Raw genomic sequence first — 18,957 nt, forward strand, 5'->3', positions numbered from 1 at the left:
CTTCACGTGGGGAGCAAGCATGGGCGCGATCCTTGTGATCTTGATCCACATGCATTCGCGTCGATCTTCAAGACGTACCTACGCAAATGTGAATAGATTGCTAGTATGTGTCTTGTTTGTATTGTCATTATCACTCATGGATCTGTATAGTGGCGAATATGTACGAGTAACTGGGGTGGTTTTAGCTCTGTACTATACTTCAGTAGAGACTTAGTGATTTATGTACATCTTACTTCTTATTGAAATTGATCTCAGGCATCGTTGCTTCAGCTCACTTCAGACTGAGCTAACGCTCTTGGATTTCCTTTCAAGCAAACTTCATTCATCTTGGAGGTACATATTTATGCATTTAGTACATCATGGTGAAGTAAACGGTTGAGATGATACCTGAAGTAAAGTAAAGTTGGCGAAAGTATGAATAAGGAAAATGGGTTTTTCCTGATGCGTAGCAAACGGTCCGGCCGGTGCACTGTCCTAGGCCAGCCAGAGCAAAATGCGACACATCTGTCCAATGTATAGACTCTTCAGCTATATCATGCATGGATACAGAAGTGATGATCAGCATTGTTCAAATTGAGTGATACTCATATGAGACCAGATTCCCTTAACTCTGTACTGCATTCAGCTTGTGTGAATAAGACTATTCCTTTGGAGGACTCACTCATTGTGAGGAAATGAATCATTCTAGATAGTCAAACACTATTTGGAAAGAATGTTGGCTGCAGGGAGTGAACATCATTATCCAACATGTATGCCCCTTATCTCCTGTCCTGCATTCAGCTTCAAAGAATAAGACTATTCCTGTTGGGGATGTAGTCTGTGCATTGAAATAGCACATTCTAGATAGTCAAACATTGTGGGAAAAGAAAACTGGCCTCAGGAGTTGAATAGTACGTTCTCAGAGAAGCCTGTGAGCATTTTTTATTTTGTATTCTCTGACCTAACTAGGCATCTCTGTACACTAGGGAACATATACTGTACTCTGTGAATGAAGGGCTACCAGATGATACCAAATTTCCTTATATGGCAATCTGACGGCCCGGCTGTTTTTCACCGAGCTCGGTGGTTTAACCTCGGCCATTTCCGAGCTCAGTGCTTCAACAACAAACTCGGTCATTGAACACTCAGCTCGGCCCTTTAACTGGGCCCCTTAACACTGAGCTCAATGCTTTGATACTGACCTCGGCGGTTTTCACCGAGCTCGGCGCTCGAAACCTCGGCCCGAGCCTCGGCCATTTATCCTCGGCGCCGAGCCCGGCCAATTTTTCTCTCGGCCACCGAGCCTAGCTGTTTAACCTCGGTGGTTCAATACTGTGCTCAGTGGCTCACTACTGAGCTCGGTGGTTTGATACCGAGCTTGGTGGCTCATCTCTGGGCTCGGTGGTTCAACTCTGAGCTCGGTGGGTGGTTAAATATTGAGCTTGGTTGATACAACCTTGGTCATTTTCCAGCTGAGCTTGGGGGTTAACAATTCTTGTTGTTATATCACCGGCAGATCAATTCTGAGGGGTCTGGCTGGTTTTGGAGAAGCCCGGCCGGTCTGTTCATCTGGGGTCCGGCTGGCTGGATGATTACAAACTAGCCCGGCCGGATTGTTTACAGCCCAGATTCCGCAAGGCTTCCGGCCGGATGTTTGGAAGGTGGAATTTTGCCCGGCCGGACTGTTTCATCTGGGGTCTGGCCGGAAGGTTAGAAACCAACCCCCGGTCCCGGCCGGAACATTGAGAATCCAAATCTTTGGAGGCCTCCAGCCGGATCATTGCTGAGTGCGCCGGCCGGACCATTGCTGAGTGCTCCGGCCAGACCATTGCTGAGTGCTCCGGCTGGACCGTTGAGAGCCCAAATTTTCGAGGCCTCCGGCTGGGACACTGATCAAAGGTCCGGCCGAAACGTTGGGTATGTGTCCAGCCGGACCGTAGGAAGCCTAAATCTTTCGAGGCCTCCGGCCGGACCGTTGACCAGAGCTCCGGCCGGGATGTTGGATAACAGTCTGGCCGGACCGTAGGAAACCCATATTTCTCAAGGCCTCCGGCCGGTACGTTCACCAGAGCTCCGGCCGGAACGTTACCCAACACTCCGGCCGGACCATTCCAAACCACCACCCTCCCTCCGGCCGGTTCGTTGCTGGCGGCGGCCGCTCCAAACGGTAGACCCGGAGTGCTCCGGCCGAGCCCGGGTACACCGTTAGAAACGGGCCAAATGCACTCCGGGTGGACCGTTCGAAACGGTCAAGTTCCACTCAGTAATGTGGCATCTGGACTACTTAGTTCTCGACCCGCGCTACAAGTTCAAGTATTTCTATGACAATGATTGGCCTGACGAATGGATCACAGAGGCCCGCTCGCTGCTACGGCGGACTTACGATGACGAGTGGGTGGGGCGATGGCCAGCACCAGACTCGGACCACCAAGAAAGTGCCGAGTCACCCGAGGTATGCCGTCATCAGTACGAGCTTTGCAATCCAATTGACGAATTCCATGCTCAGCAGACTGCTAAACCGTCGAAGAAGAAGAAGCAAAACATGTTTGATGTTGCCCGTGCCAGTCGCCAGGAGCCAAGTGAGCCGATTGGGCACGAGCTTGAACACTACCTCAGCAGTGGTCCTGCACCGAAGATCAAAAATGTACTAAAGTGGTGGACCTCGGAGAAGGTGCGAAAGAATTACCCAAACCTGTCGCGCATGGCAGTTTGTTATCTTACGATCCCGCGTAAGTGATCTCATGTGTACGATTGACTCGAACGTGACTGATGGTGGTATTGCAGCCACCTCTGTTGCAGTCGAACGACTGTTCAGCAAAGGCCGCATCATTCTTTCTCATCTTCGCAATGGGCTCTCAGCGGCTTCGATTCGTGCACTGCTGTGCCTCAACAACTGGAGTCTGTTGGGCTTCGTCGAGGACGAGGATATTATGGCTGTCACTATCGAGGACCCTTCGCGCGATGAAGACGAGGATCCTTCAGAGGTATGGGGAGAGTATCACGAAGAATGAGTCATGACATGTGTAGTACGAGAGATACCTTGTGATCAGTGTACTTGTATTGAATGACGAATGCAATTGCTCGAAGTACCCGCCACGAACCCTGTACCCGCGATGAACCCGCGTGACCCGCCATAGACCCGTACCCTCGGTGCGGGTCACTGACCCTCGCGGGTACGGGTACGGGTAGGCGCCCAAGTATCCGGGGGTTTACCCCTGCAATTCACTAACGCACACACCTTAGGTATTTTGAGAAACCTATCCACCGCACCTTGACTGATACCCTCTTTGATACACCAGGAGGCAATTTCCCAGTCCGTTTCGGATTCGAACGGCTCCCATAATGGTCTAGGAGACTCGTCTTCGTCTAAGGTAAGCAAATCAGTATTTATACGGCAGCTCAATCTCTTTATGTACTCACCTGTGTCTCTTTGCATCTGGTTCTCTTTCCTCTTTGCGAGATGACGGCGCCAAGCTTCTTGAACGGTCTCTCTCTCTCCAGTTACCCTCCCTGCCTTCTCGTCTACAACCTCAACTCGAGTGTCGTCCTCGTCATCCAACGCAATGGCTGTGCGTCGCACTGGTGCTGACGAGGACTCTGCTGTTCTTGCAGCGCGACTCGGCCCGGCGGTAGGCACGAAGATGAGGTCTTGCGCTTCGTCCTCGTCCTAGTATTCGCCCTCTTCCTCGTCCTCTTCCTCGTCCTCGTCCTCGTCCCGATCTTCTCGCTCGAACGCTGTGTGGGAGCGAACAAATGACGGTCCGGCGGTCTCGTCCGTTCGTGCGCCGTCCTGAGCTATACCACTAGACGTGCTTGCTGCAGGAGTAGGTGAGCGTGTATGCCTCTCAAAAGGTCAGCAACACTTCTATAAGGCAAAGTTAGGTATGTACTCACCTACAATCAGCACGCGCCTTCCCTTTTGCACCGCGTTTCTTCTTTGCATCCACCACCGCTTCATCCTCGCTGCTAGAGTCCTTAGAATCCACGAAGATTTCCCTCAGCTTTCCTTTCTTGTACCAGCGGCATTGGCGGCTGGTTGACTGGTGAGCCATTAGGCCTTGCGTGGTGTCGAAGTAGCCATAACACGCCTCGCAGGTCTGTGCAAACAGATTCGCCGAACCGCGCGATCTCTTCGGCATGTTCTACTCTTCCTAGTAAGCTTCTACGTGCAAGGTGAATCCGCCTCCAAAAACCAGAATTCCGCGGATAAATACACTCACCTATTTGCGCAGAACGCTGAGGCTCTGGCCTGGTGATGACGGTGAGTTTTTGCGTTCAGAACGGTGCCGTAATTCGCAAGCACCCTGTGGTGTTTAAACGCCAGGGTGCCTTTCTTACGTCTTGCGCCAGGGCCAGGTGTGCTTGCCTTCAAGCACGATTTGGCTACCCAAGTCTTGTCTTACATCTGTACCGACCAGTGCCTCTGTCTCACCGGATAATTCGTATTCAAGAGTTTACCTTCTGGTTCGTCACGCCCTTACATCGCTCACCTTTTGTTTACACATTGATACAGACACTTGGTAGAGACCATACACGATCTCTTATTCGCCACCGCACTTCTGCCAAAGGCCCTACCTGAGTTCTGCTCTTGGAGGTTGTAGTAAAGGTGAGTGCATTGAACGGTTTGAAGATCGTGTTACCTACGACTAGCAATGATTTTTGTGAGTACCTATGTTGCGTCTTGTCAGGTCTGAGGTGCCCTTCAAATTCCTTATTCGGATGAGTGCGGTCACTGCAGTGTCACCGCACTCATCTGAATCAGGAAACTATCGGCCCAATTGCCAGCCTGAACACGGCGAAGTGTTTAATGGCGGTATATGGGATGCGGGCAGCGATGTGCAGTAAACGTTGTGCGGAGTGCCGTCGACTCTGTAAGGTATGAGTTTTGATTGGGCTATAGGGGGGGGGGGCTTTCACACCGCCGTCGAACTTTGAACTTCTTGAGTGAAGAAGGACGATTAGGCCACCTTGTGCTGTCCCAATCACGCGAGTCCTGATTGTTGCAGGCCGGATTCGATAGATCGTCATTGGACGATAAGTTGTGAGTGCCGCTGTTTCCCTCCATGTGCCCGCATTCTACAGCAGCCGGGGGCCCCTAGGCCTTGGTGGCTGGCTTCCAGTGGCGCTGGTGGCGGTCACTTGGCCCTCAAGAATCTTATGCGATGAGTGATTCTTTCTTTTCGATATACCTCAGGCTCAGGCACCAAACCATATCCCCCTCCTCATGTCCACCATACGTTACGTTCACGGGCGCGGTCCTCACATTGTCGCCACCCCGGTTCAGACGACGGACACGTCATTGACGCTAAGGATCTCCCTGCCATTCCGAGCCAGGGAATCTGGGAGGGAGAACTAGAAGGTAAGCAGGTATCGCGTCACATCACTCACCGAAACTCTCTTACTCAATGCATTACTCAACGCATCTCTGCAGCGCTCTCTCTCTCTCCATTGTCCTCAGCAAGTGACCCGCCATCCTCCCCTGGGCTGGGTCCTGCGCACGCACACGGGCAGAAAGGGCGCTACGTCGATATTGTAGATCTGGCCAACAAGATCAGCCATTGGCCCCTCGCCGACAAAATATTCGGCGACCTGCAAGAACGACCCGGTTTCCCTCGGCTCTACGACACCTCCACTGTCCGCCTCAACATTTCTTCACAGGACTGGCAAGCAACAAGGCAATTCATCCAAGACCAACCGTCACTACTACATTGTCTATCGTGAGTGCACGGAGATTAAGTAGCGACCCTACCAGAAGCACTGACTATTTCCCCACAGCTTTGTGTACAACCCGGCCATGAGCAATCTCACGGTATACGGCCCAACAAGTCTGCACCAATGGGTCAACAATTGCTTGGCGGGTCAAGTCGGCGACGCTGCCGTCGTCTCGCCCTCCCAAGTCATTCGCATGGACGGGGCGCGCGGACTTCTCACCGCCAACGTAGCACACATCCCGGACGCCGTGATGACTGTGTCCACATCGAAGAAACTATCGCCAACCCGTTTAATCCACATCTCTCGCGACACGTACGTGAACGAGACATCGTACACCCAGATCCTCAAGAAGGTGCTGCCACAGGTAAGCAAACTTTACAACGCACTGCGATCAACCACCTACTGACGTATTTTCAGATCCACACCACAATGTGCGTGAAGCACAAAAGGGGTCCTCTTCTGTTCACCGTGATCAACTTAGAAGAACTCGCCTACATCGACCCTGATGAAGAGAATTCGCAGCCGGACGAGGACGGCTTTGTAGCGGGAGGCGGCATGGTGACGACATCTGTCTACCGGCTGGAAGCGCGGAGACCAGGTACTTGTAGGGAGGCTTCAAGCTCAGATGTACGTATTCATCCCAGAGGATCGGGCCGATCTGGAGGTTTGCCTCAGAAGGTTTTGGGAGAAGAAGGACTGGCAGATTTGGAACTATTGCGTGGTACGTAACTTCTGCCTTTGATATATATATTGTCTTTGATGATTGCTCACTTGAACTTATGCAGCCCGTCCAACACAGATACATCGCCGGGTCGACAGTCGCTGAATTGCACGATCACGTCGTCAACAAGTACCGAGGCGCGATCTGCAACATTCGCGAGGCGTCGCACAACCAGCGACTGATCGCTGAGACCACAGAGGCGATAGGACAAACGACGCACCCCTCATACATCGCTTGGAGAACGAGGCACGAGACACGCCGAACTTCTCGCTGCCAGCCATCCCCGACCCCATCCCTAAACTAGTCGACGACATTCAAATCGCCGCGTACCAGCTGGCGGTGGACAAATGGAACAATAGCAACTACCGCGTTGACGACAACCTCCCGGAGGATGCGCTCAAAGGTGCCGATGAGCGAGCCATGATCCTGGAGGTTGCTAAGTGTCTGAAATGCCGTCTCGACGGACCTCTGTCGTCCGGGGAGGACGATATCATCGCGAACTTCAACAAGAGGAGGCGCGCGAACACGCTGCCGCTGCAGACGGAGTCCGTCCTGTTGCAGGATGATACGTCGCAGGAGACCCTCGTCACGGACAGGGTGCACAGCGACGACTCGGCCAACACTTCTGCTAATACCTCTTTTGAGTCGCAGAGCGGGCAGAGCAGTCACTCCGCCCACAGCTCCTACGACGATGACGACAACCTGCGCACAGCCGACATCCTCTCACTCGCCACCGGCCGTGAGCTGAGGAGCGAGACTCGGCGGCGTTCGTAAGTCATACGGTTCATGTCGGTTCGGGTAGGTTAGTGTCGTGTAGGTTCGCATTGTTCGCGTTTTCATAATGCTGTCGTGTCGCTTTGTCGTAACCGCACTAGAGCGTGTATCTACGTTGTATGTCAGTACGTGTCTGGAAACGATATATATATGTCGCTTTGTTTATGTGCAGAAGTCACAACCTTAACGAAAGTTAACCGCTAGTCTTGGGCGCCTTCGTGTCTAATGCTGCGTACAAGCTAAGTACCTTCTCTAGTACTATCCTCAGTCTATATTACGCCTCATCTCGACTGTGTTACTCTCAGTATGATCACTCCACTTTCCGTCGATGAAACTGAACAGCAGAATCTGATTGCGCTGCTTGAAAGCATACCCAACCTCAATCAAGTCTTGCAGGACTTGCTGGCACGGTTACAAAGCAACGGGTACATTCCTAGGGAAAAATCGAGTCAGTCAGGTAAGAATTACTCCTATGTTACACACGGATAGGTTCATACCACAGTAACCCTAGAATCATCAGCACTGAGCATGGAGAACACAGTCTCCTCCTCTCAGCTGTCTGTTGAACCGCGTTGGACACGCTCTCAAACTCAACAGCTAGCCCGTAACGATAACGGTAAGCTCTGCCTGATTATATGTGTACGTAAACTGGCCTGACATTTGCTTCAACCAGTGACTGCTCAGTCCAGCAATACCTCAGACCGCACCGTAGGGCCAGCCAGGCAGACACGGTCACGCCATCGAAAGGCACCGTATGCCCATGAAGCGGGTAACGAAGCGGGTAACCCTGCAGCTGAACAATCCTCTCATCGTCGTAATGCCCTGCGCCGGCGATCCCGCTCACCATGCTGGCGTGGAGGATTCCCATTTAGTGTTGTGAACACCGCACCATCGAATTTGGTATGGGAATCAGATCAGCTAACGGCACCGTCACAGTCGTCGAAGGCCAGCGTTCAAAGGTTCTTCACAATGCTCACCAGCAACCTGGCTGAGAGAAGGATCTTGGACTGCTGTAAGTCCCTGCAAATCGGTACGGTCTCTAGTATCCGCTTGCAAAGTTCGTCGGCAAACGAGTCGGTGACCACCCTCGCCAAACAATGCGCAATGGCTTTCAAAGACGATGCAACCTCCGACATCGTAGTGATGTTGCGACTTATCCAGCTCGTGTGCCGTTGCAGGAGCCCATTCAGTGGAAAACCTCGCTGTTAACGGTACAGCCGGAGTGCATTTTGACCGTTGCAAACGGTAGAGCCGCCTCAGGCCGGAGTAGTCCGGGTCTACCGTTAGCAACAATGCACTGCTTGCAACAGGCCGGCCGGGCTTTTGGCTGGGGTAATGTACCTGTTGTAAACAGTCCGGCCGGACCCATACAACATCACTGCAAACAGGCCGGGTGGAGGGCAGGGTTAGCACATGCAACGGAGCGGCCGGCCGGTCCACGTTGCAAACAGAGCGGCCGGACTCAGGCCCCAAAACTTCAAATGTTCCGGCCAGGATAAAATCCCTTCATTGCAAGCGGACCGGCCGGAGTGAAGTCTATCTGGTCCAGAATGGGTTGGCCAGCCTAAACAAACTGACTCCACGAACAGGCCGGCCGGGCAGGAGTTGTCCTGCTTCAAACGGTCCGGCCGGTCACAGCCCCCTGGGGGCTATTGAAATACTATATGTATTATGCACCTATGGGGTATTACCGTATACCATCATTAGTAGATCACAGCATAATTTTCCCAAGACTTAGGGATGCCTAGTGAAGCTGCAAAACACAAAACAGCCCCACTGGCTGGCCACATTAACTGGCCAGAGATTTCACTCACCCAGGTTTTTGCTTTACTGGCCATAAAATTAGCCAGGTTGTCCCTACAGGGCCAAATCAATAGACCGGACATTTCAAAATATTGGCCGGGCATTTTAGTTCTTTGGCCGAAGCTTTTAATTCACTGGCTGAAGCTTTTACTTCATTGGCCGAAGCTTTTACTTCATTGGCCAAAGCTTTTACTTCGTAGGCCGAAGCTTTTCTTCACCGGCCAAAGCTTTGGATTGACCGGCCGAAGCTTCTACTTCACCGGCCGGCGAAAACAGCCGGTGCTCGGCAAAAATGGCCGGCCGGTGGGCAAAAACAGCCGGGCTGTTGAATTACTATATGTGGAAATGTGGTATCGTCTGGAAGCCCTTCATTCATAGAGTCTAGTATTGATTTCCTAGTGTCCAAAGGTACATAGTTAGGCCAGGATATACGAGACAAGATTTACTCACAGGCTTCTTTGCAAAACATGTTATTCAACTGCTGAAGCCAATATTCTTTGCCCACACTGTTTGACTATCTAGAATGTGTTATCACAATGCATAGAGTAGATTCCCAAAAGGAATAGTCTTATTCTTTGAAGCTGAATGCAGAACATGAGATAAGGGGTAAGGTATAGTATACATGTCAAACAATGTTGACTTCCTGCAGCCAATCTACATTCCAAACACAGTTTCACAATCTAGAATGGTTCATTTACACACAAGGAGTGAGTCGTCCAAAGGAATAGTCTTATTCACATGAGCTGAATGTGGTACAGAGTTAAGGGGATCATGCACAGGCCGGACCATCTCCTATGAGGATTGGCCGGCCGGACCATTACCAACAGTGGGTAGATGTTTCTGTGCCATTCTTGATTGCCAAACCTTGTGGGCAAAGCATATTGGCTTCAGGATGTGAACACAGTATAACATGTATACCCATATACCCACCCTCACCTTAACTCTGTGCTCCCTTCAGCTTGTGTGAATAAGACTATTCCTTTGGAGGACTGATTCCTTTGGAGGACTGATTCCTTGTGGGTCAATGAACTATTCTAGATGGTAAAACACTGTTTGGAAAGAATATTAGCTGCAGGAAGTCAACATGTATACCATACCTGTATACCCCTTATTTGTTGTCCTGCATTCAGCTTCAAAGAATAAGACTATTCCTTTTGGGAATCTACTCTATGCATTGTGATAACACATTCTAGATTGTCAAACAGTGTGGGCAAAGAATATTGGCTTCAGGAATTGAATAACATGTTTTGCAAAGAAGCCTGTGAGTAGTAAATCTTGTCTTGCATATCCTGGCCTAACTATGTGTTCTTGAAAACTTGGAAATTGATACTAGACTCTGCAAATGAAGGGCTCCCAGACAATACCACATTTCCACATATAGTAATTCAACAGCCCGGCTGTTTTTGCGCACCGGCCGGCCATTTTCGCCGAGCACCGGCTGTTTTCGCCGGCCGGTGAAGTAGAAGCTTCGGCCAATGAAGTGAAAGCTTCGGCCAGTGAGAAAAAGCTTCGGCCAGTGAGGAAAAGCTTCGGTCAATGAATAAAAAGCTTCGGCCAATGAACTAAAATGCCCGGCCGATGTTTTGAGATGTTCGGCCATTTAATTTGGCTGGTGGCAGCTTCACTAAGCCCCTTTAAAATGTGGGAACACTATGTTGGGCTCCATTAGTGATGGTCTTACATATACAATCATTCAAATCACACTCTGTATCATAATACAATAGGCCGAAGGTTTTTGAATGCTCTCGGCCAGTGTTTGCATGGCTGGCCAGTGAGCTAACAGCTCAGGCAATGTGATAGGGCATGCACTGTGGACATATAATACATGCTACTAGTAGGCTGTTCTAAGGGAGTATGGTCTATTGTTGACTGGCCCAGCCAATACTGGGTCACAATACTGTTGCCCGGCCGGACCGTTACCAATGGATGGTGCCACTGACCGGCCGGACCATTACCAGTGTGGAGTGCTAGATTATATGGCCTGGCTAGCCTGCTATCAATGTGGAAAAATGGTCCGGCCGCTCCATTGCCAGCTAGAGATGATGCAACCCAGCCAGTCTGTTATTAGCCAGGGAGCATATGCTCCGGCTGGCCCATTGCAACTGCTGAATTATGCACTCCGGCCAGCCCGTTACAAATGAAGGATCCCATTGCCCGGCCGGTTCGTTACCATAGGAGAAAGAGTATCCCGGTTGATCTGTTATAATTAAAACCCCTTATTGCCCGGCCGGTCCGTTGCCAGCAAGACACTAAATGGCCCCCCTGTTCAGACAGAACATAGGTGCCCTAGGGATCACCTAGAGCTGGCAGACTGATACATAGACCTCTCTACTTAGAGTTACAAAATGATACATCCTATCTCTCACTCACCGAGCCCCCCACCACCAAGCAATCCACCGATGACGCGATATATAACAGTGCGTCAGTGCGATGTATCAGAGCCGCTGATACATGAGAGTCCGACCTCACCTACCCTATTTGGCAGCCGCTGACTCAGATGACTCAGCCACCCGCTGGCTCCTGGACCGATGTATCACAGACGATCGCACACCTCCGCTCTGTAGATCTACACGTCGGGATGTTTATGCATTGCAGACCGTATATATTACTGGTACTGCTACACCCGACTCGGGCGCGCCTGGTGGCACTCAGTGCTTGATACATGACAGACTCACTACCGGTCTCTCCCGCGCTTTCACTAGGGAGCGCGCACTTACACATGACAGATCGTGACGGCCGCCAGTGGCGTTGATGCGCCTCCAATATACCAATACGGGCGCGACATACCTAGATCACCAGCATTGGGATGCTTTTCGGGTGCCATCTGGCACCGCCTACTACCTAATCTAGTACGTCGGTGCCCACACCAGCTTTCCCTGTGGTCTGTGCTGATTCATTATACACAATTGTACTAGGTCTCCAGGTCAGCCTGCCTCGTAGATGGGCTGATGCACACCGCGAATGGGCTGCGTACTGTATGAGCAGCCTATACACCGACTACATAACAGGTAGCGGACCCGCCGCCCGGCTCGTTGATGCACTTCCATGTGTATTGTCGATCGGACTGATCGACACCTCCAGCGTCCACTGTCTCTTTCCGGTATGTGTCCTACTTATACAATGTGCAACCCCTCACTGACATGACTCGATGTTGCGGCCGCGATCTGCTCTTCTCATACCCTCATCCAGCTTTCGACCAACTGCAGGAACACGGGTGGTAGGCAGTCGTTGACGGCTTTCTCACGAAGCGAATACAACGCAGGGCAGTGCACTTTCATCATGCTTCTGAAGGTGTTCGGCTCATGCGTGTCCCGTTGATAGACGTCAACGGGGCGCCTTTTGCATTCACCGATGTCGCCGACGCCGGTGGATGTATCACGGTACAAGCAGGCGATACATCGGTCAACCGTGCCGCGGCGGGTCGATGTATCACGGTACAGGCAGGCGATACATCAGCCAACCGTGCAGGGGCGGGTCGATGTATCACGGCCCAGGCAGGCAATACATCGCTCACTGACAATTCGCCGATGCTGGTGGATGTATCAGTCTGCAAGTAGCCGTCGGGGGATGTATTTCAGTCCGGCAGGTGATACATCGGCAGACCGCGCTGCGGGCACTGCAATGTATCAACGTCTGTGAATGGAGCCGGCCTCGATGTTGATACATACCGGTCAGTGATACATCCCTCGACATCGTGCGACAATATTGATCAATGGCCCGTATAATAGGCAGACATGGCCTCACCACCATCACCCTCTCGCCCTCTCGCCCTCTCGCCCTCTCGCCCTCCCGCCCTCTCGCCCTCCCTCTCACGGCCATCCCGCCCCTTCCGAGTCCTCGCCCACTGCCTCGAGTCCCTCTCCGGTTCTCTCTGCCACCCATGGAACGCCGTCGTTCCTCTTTTCACTCGCTTCAGTACCCCAAGTTTTCAAGTCGACTAACTCGCCTGCGATGGCCGTCTCCTCTTCCACCCGTGGTTTCTTCCGCCCCGCGTCGTTCTCACCGTGCATGATGTCCCATTTGTTGTGTGGCGTCTGACGCACGGCTGGCGGAGGATTACTTGATGACTGTCCGTGAGTGCTAATATAATTGTTCCCCATGACACTGTGTGCATGCCTTCCCACACGGCGGCTCTGTCGTGCGCAAGGTACGTCTTGTCCGATCCCTGCTGTCATCGCGTGCTTACTATATACATCTTCCGCGCCTCACAGCCGCCGTGTGTGCATCACCTCTATCGTGCAAAAAGATCGCGGCTGCCCCGCGATCCACTACATCTGCTCTCTCGCACATGGTCTCCGTCCCGTTCAGAGTTGTATCAGTACTCTTAGACATCGCGGCCGACCCATCATGCGATACATATGTCCTAGCACGCCACGCGACGTCGGTCTGGTTCTTCGCATCTGTCTCGTAGTAATACATCGTGTCTACCATGTTATACATCGTGTCTGTCTCGTGATACATCCCAATACCATGTCATACATCACGTCTACTACGTTGTACATTGCGTCTGCTAATGCATCGTGTCTTGTAATCCATCGCATCTGCCGGCCACGTCTCTTGATACATCGCGTCTGCCAGTGTGCCTCGATGTATCTCGTCCGTCTTGTAATACATCCCGATTGCTGGTAAGTTAGCATCTTTGAATACATCATACCCACCCGTAGCTTATGATTCTTATAATATATCGTGTCTACCAATGTCTTGTAATACATTGTGTCTTCTGGTAGCACCTCTTGATACATCACGCCTACCAGTCTCCTGTGATACATTACAGTTGTGTCCCCATTTGTATATACTCTGCTACATCCGCCCAAGACTTCTTACAGTGTTCGATCAAGGCGGTGCGTATATCAGCTTGCCGATGAGCATATGCGATACACCCTTCAGTATGCTCATGGCTGGTAGCGAATGCGAGAGAGTGGGTGCTTGCCTCATCTGTCCAGGCCGCATTCTCGGCACGTCGAGACCACAACTGACTCTCCCACTCGAAAAAGGCCATAACCCGCCGCATCTCTTCCTCGAGAAGATCGCACTCTTCACTCCACCGATGGGCGCGCGCACGCGATTTGCACCACTCGATGCGCACGGCTTGAAAAATGCTATCAGCGAAAGAATGACTCGGAGTAGATTAGTTTATGCATACCCTCCAAATCGTCCGCGTCCTCGTCGGAGGCGTCATCGCGAGAGAAACCTGACGTGCGCCAGATCCAAGACAGGGTTCGTCTGCCCTCAGATTCTTCTTCAAGACTGTCTTGCATTCCGCGGACGTCGCTGTCGTTCAAAGGACGCAGGAACTTCCGCCATTTGAGGTCGTCCGTTGGGTCAAGGGAAAGCAGAGCGGCGTAGGCAGCACGGTATCGAGTGGGTCGGCGTCGATGCGCGCATCGACAGTTTTGATATATGTACGAGAGCGAGTGTTATATCGCTGGCCGCGGACGTCCCGGTCCTTCACGCCGTAGAGTTTTGAACGAGCACGGAGATGTTGCTTCAGCTGCTCCAGAGTGTCAGTAGCCTGTGCGTGACGAAGACGCCGTTCGATGTCATTGAGGGCGGGGTAAGGTGGAACCGAAGCCACATTGACGACGGCGGACGGAAGGAAGAGAAGGAAATTCTCAGGATGAACTGTCCTCACAGACGTGTTCAGGGTTCGTAGCTGGATGATGCCGGGCATGTAGAGATCTTGGAACTCTCGCCAGGCTTTGATCCTAAGCTGTAAGTTGTTGCGACGGCGGACAATGTCTGCGTGCTGCGAATCCGTACCACTGTTGCCGATAGATGCAGCATCTTTGCGAAGGCGACGCCTGTACACGAGGCTTAGTAGTGTAGTCATAAATGTGTTCGAAGGTAACGAACTTACTGAAGGTCTTCGATTTCCAGGCCTGCAATGATGAGAACACTTGGCGACACCGTGTCATGGAGCATTGTGAATGTTCCGTCGTTGATGGCAGTTGATTCCTCTTCGGCGAGCGTGCGGCGGATAGACGCAAGCGTCACAGCTGTACGATTCGTGAGATTCGGTCGAATTGGCATTCGTACAAGGCACTCACGGTGCCGAGTGCCCACGAACGGATTGTAATCGGCTCCATTCTCCCAAGCCTCCACTTGCTGCGTCCACTCAGCTACATGCACAGAGTTCGTGACCTGAGTCAAGTCCTGGAACTCGGCTACATGTTTGCTGCGCTCATCGACTGCGTTCTTGACCCTGATGAGCAATGTTTTGGCTACAGCCGAGTCAATGCAACCTGTTTAGCATATGTGAACCAACACGTACGTAACTGAATGACTTTGCGCCAGTTGTAGTCACTGAACGCGTCATCGAGGACGTCCCGACGCGATCCTGGCCCCATCTCCTTCGTGCTACCCGAGAATCCGTTGACAGCAGCCCAACCGCGCTCCACGGCTTCTCCATCTGTACGGCCAACGTGCTTGATAAAATTGTATGAGTACTTCGTGTGACAGCTTTCTTGGTGAGCCGGAAGGTGAAATTTCGGGATGAGGAAAGTGATCGTTTGTTGCTCAAAGTTCCATTCAAATTCGTACTGCATCATGCGGCTCCATAGATTAACACTCCATTGACAGGCGATGTCGTATGAGACAACTACGCGCGTCGTGGAGTGCTTACGCAAGCTGCTCGCAAACAGATAATCCATGTTCACGTACCTGTATTCATCAGACTTCAGTGGTAGAACAACAAGAAGCGCAAAAACATACCGCTCTCCCTTTTGAAGGTCTCCTACGGAACACGGTCGCTTCATGTCATGACGGACGCATTCGATCGTCGCGACGCCGCTAGCAGCAGTGCCCTGGCTGCCTCTCATATTCGCTAGCTTGACGGCGTCGTGACTGTTGCACGAACTCTTCTCGATCTTCTCGTGCTTGTCGTGTACGTCCAAAAACACTTTGTATGCCTTCTCCTCGACAAAGTATGCATACCCTCTGTTAAGTCCGGGATCGACGGCGTCCGTAGACACGTCCTTGCGCTTGAGGCGGAAGTTGGCATCTATCCCGACGAAGAGGTGATACAGCCAGCTGTACATGTTTGATTAGTGACACTGTTCAAACGAATTACCGAGTCATACCTTTTCTCTGGCGGCGCATCTTCCCAGTCTGACGGAAGATTGATTCCGGGATGTGGGCAGGCAGGACAGGCGACTGCACAGGCGCCAGGTTCGGTAGCTCTGGCACCACTTGGATCGTGCCCACGGCCGAATCGTTTGAGCATTTTGAGATGAATCCACATGCGCGCCATGCGCATGAGACTCCCATATCGTCCCTATTGGAGTACAACCCGTCAGTGTCGTTTGCTATGCTACGCACGACTACGCACCTTCTGGTCCAGTGTCCCTGTATTGTCCGTCAACCGCAAGAGTGTGTTGTAGAACTCGAAACCGGACGCCTTCGTCTGGTTGTGCAAGACGTGGTAGTGCTCCATGAGACGAAATGTCGCCGCCGTCTTCGGATCGACGCTCGTAGCCGGCAGTAGTCTCGAACGGAGCAGCTGAATGGGCTTCGTTTCTTCACCCTCGCAACCACAGTAGTCGAGGGCCACTTCATGGATTCCAGAAACATCCAGGACGACGAAGTCATCGCCGAACGCTCTCTGCGGGTTTGCACATAGGTCGCCGACTGCATGACCTAGCTGGATCCGCAATCCCAGCTGTTTTAGAGTGATTCTACGGAGTCGTGTCTCATCCCACATCTGCACAGCTAGTAAATGCCGAAGCAGATCAAGTGAGACGCTCAAGTGACATACCTTGAGTCGATGGAACGGGTTGCAACGATGTCGAGTAAGGGTGCAATCTTGGCAGTAGAACCGTGGGTCCCAACAGTCGTCGCAGCGAAAGAGTTGCGGCTCCCCTGCCTCGCATCCAGCACAAGTGTCATACGCAAAGTTGCCACGTCCCTCGTGACGAACGAGCTCAGCAAGCCACTCATCGACGCAGTTCCTAGACCATTCAAGGAGAGGATGGTCCTATGAACGTGTGCGAGTGAGTGTGGATTCCATTTCAAGGATGACGAGTGGACACTTACGCTAGCTGTGCGTTTTCGGGTTTTGGTTGCCTCTAGATACTCGCCAATATCTACGAAAGAATCAGGAGACAGCGTGCCAAGTGCGTCGTCTTCGCCGAGTTCCCTCTCCCAGTCTGGATCGACGACCGGGCCTGGCACAGGAACATCGTCAAGGGCCGTGTTGGTCTGATGGGCAGAGACCGAAGGTACAGGGTTCGTGCCCGCCGTGGTGGGATCTGCCACAGGGATGCGGGATGTTCGAGTGGATATCCCTGTTGTGGTGGTTGCGAACGATGTGTGCTGATGGAGGGTCCCTAGTGTTCGACGTCTGGGAGCCTCGTCATCGTCATCATCACCGTCGTAGAACCTCACGCCAACATGCCCACGGCGCCGCTTCTTTGCAACGGGGGCCATGACGAGCAGCCGGGTGAACTCACGTACTCAGCTCAGGAATAATTGGACTGACCCCGACATTCTGGTGGATGCCGCCCACCGCATTGATGCACCGAGATGGGCGCGATCCTGGACGCCACTGAGGTTTGATCCAGGCCGCGTAAGCCAACCAACACTCACTGTTCATAGATCATTTATCTGGGGAGAGAATTAGGGCTACCGCATTTGTTCATTCAGAGCGGTATATGCACTTACTCGGACGACAGGTGATTGCTTCCAATCCGGCGCATGGTTCCATTTGCATGCGTCCGGTCTCCGTCTTTCGTGCAGGGCGACGCCAGGAAGTCTGATATCCTGCAACGAGTCGGATTGAACTCACCATCTCCGAACCAGAAAGTGTTTGTACTTCTTTTCAGCCCCTACTCGCTCCAGCCATTGCCTTGACCGCCGACTGGTGCAGCGCAATACACGGAGTCTTCTCCGCCGAGCCAGGAATCTGATACATTAGAATCGAATTGAACTCACCGTATCCATGGAGCTGGAAAACATCCGTTTTCAGCCATTACTTGCTCCGCTATTGCCTGGACCGCAGCTTTGAAGGCAGAGATATTCGGGAAATGGAAGACAGCTTTGTGTTTCGCATCGTGTTCATTTTGGGAGGTCGGCGAAGGGAACGCGGCGTTCACCGAGATGCCACTCAATCGAAGCGCATGTGACGCTGGCGGTACAGGAGCCAAAATTAGGACGCCATCGACCTGAGACTTGCTTGACCAATCAGGGGTGGTATAACGCTCAGCTGAACCAAAGGTCGCCGAGCTCAACAGTGAAACCGACGAAGAACGGGGCTTTCAAGACGAAAGAGGGCCGATGAGTGCAGAAGGGGAAGACGAGCGAAGCACCAGAGTAATTTAGATAGAAGCGCAGTTGCGAGGTGGGCTGGGGCGAACGTTGTTGTTAATGTGCAAGTTGAAGCTAAAGAAACACCCACCGCCGGCTAGTACTATCATGCTGGTCACCTTTGTGGTCAGTCACCACTCCTGCGTATTCACCTTGGCGTTCACATTCAGAAACAATGCTCTTGACCTGAGCTATGTCCAGGACATCATACTAACCTTGTCGTACTAAGAGTCTGAGACATTTGTGTTGCGGTCACGTAGGTAATGTTTGATATCGACCTCCCCTTGAAGTTCACGAAGTACATAGTGAACTAAGAGTCACATCGGTTTGAACAAGTGCGTGAAACATATGTATGATTCCTGCTAGCTATGCAAACAAGTTCATGCACTGCCAAGGTAATAACATGTTGTCGAATGCAGCCTGATACACTACGTAGCCGTTCTGCAGTACTTCTAACTCCCGAGCGAGTGTACATATAATCTTCGCGGCCCAATGCATCCCCACAGCCCGTGCGATTACGCATTCATAGTGATCTGTAAGGCCCTCCGAGTCTCCGTTACCTGTGCCCGTGTCCCAGTTGTGTATACGTGCCTCGATCTCTGTTTGGACCTTAGCTACAGTGTCCGAGATGGGCTGATCCCTCCACTCCATGAAGCGTTGTGCTCCGT

The 18,957-nt window shown here is 52.1% G+C and overlaps 3 protein-coding genes across 3 annotated transcripts; 1 reads left to right on the top strand and 2 right to left on the bottom strand.

Moving 5' to 3' along the window:
- Positions 1-3,646: 3,646 nt before the first annotated feature.
- On the bottom strand, positions 3,647-4,118 carry B0H18DRAFT_960389 (uncharacterized protein; the record flags this gene model as incomplete). The annotated part of the gene is made up of 2 exons (XM_048042957.1): positions 3,647-3,795; positions 3,878-4,118. 2 exons carry the CDS (start codon positions 4,116-4,118, stop codon positions 3,647-3,649), a joined length of 390 nt encoding a protein of 129 aa, XP_047885978.1.
- A 513-nt stretch (positions 4,119-4,631) lies between these two features.
- B0H18DRAFT_960390 (uncharacterized protein) lies at positions 4,632-7,752 on the top strand (the record flags this gene model as incomplete). Its single annotated transcript, XM_048042958.1, has 11 exons — positions 4,632-4,640; positions 4,742-4,850; positions 5,174-5,338; positions 5,438-5,696; positions 5,755-6,055; positions 6,109-6,289; positions 6,336-6,412; positions 6,477-6,541; positions 6,619-7,182; positions 7,492-7,643; positions 7,676-7,752. 11 exons carry the CDS (start codon positions 4,632-4,634, stop codon positions 7,750-7,752), a joined length of 1,959 nt encoding a protein of 652 aa, XP_047885979.1.
- Positions 7,753-13,757: 6,005 nt separating this feature from the next.
- Positions 13,758-17,413, bottom strand: B0H18DRAFT_1088080 (uncharacterized protein; the record flags this gene model as incomplete). The annotated part of the gene is made up of 12 exons (XM_048032224.1): positions 13,758-14,088; positions 14,186-14,283; positions 14,343-14,790; positions 14,847-14,985; positions 15,037-15,231; positions 15,261-15,528; positions 15,556-15,649; positions 15,701-16,018; positions 16,069-16,262; positions 16,317-16,688; positions 16,743-16,961; positions 17,021-17,413. The coding sequence occupies 12 exons, from the start codon at positions 17,411-17,413 to the stop codon at positions 13,758-13,760; spliced, it is 3,069 nt and encodes a 1,022-aa protein (XP_047885980.1).
- Between the last annotated feature and the right edge of the window lie 1,544 nt (positions 17,414-18,957).

This window comes from Fomitopsis serialis, assembly GCF_022376445.1.
Source record: "Fomitopsis serialis strain Sig1Antser10 chromosome Unknown B0H18scaffold_191, whole genome shotgun sequence".
Lineage (NCBI taxonomy): Eukaryota > Fungi > Basidiomycota > Agaricomycetes > Polyporales > Fomitopsidaceae > Fomitopsis > Fomitopsis serialis.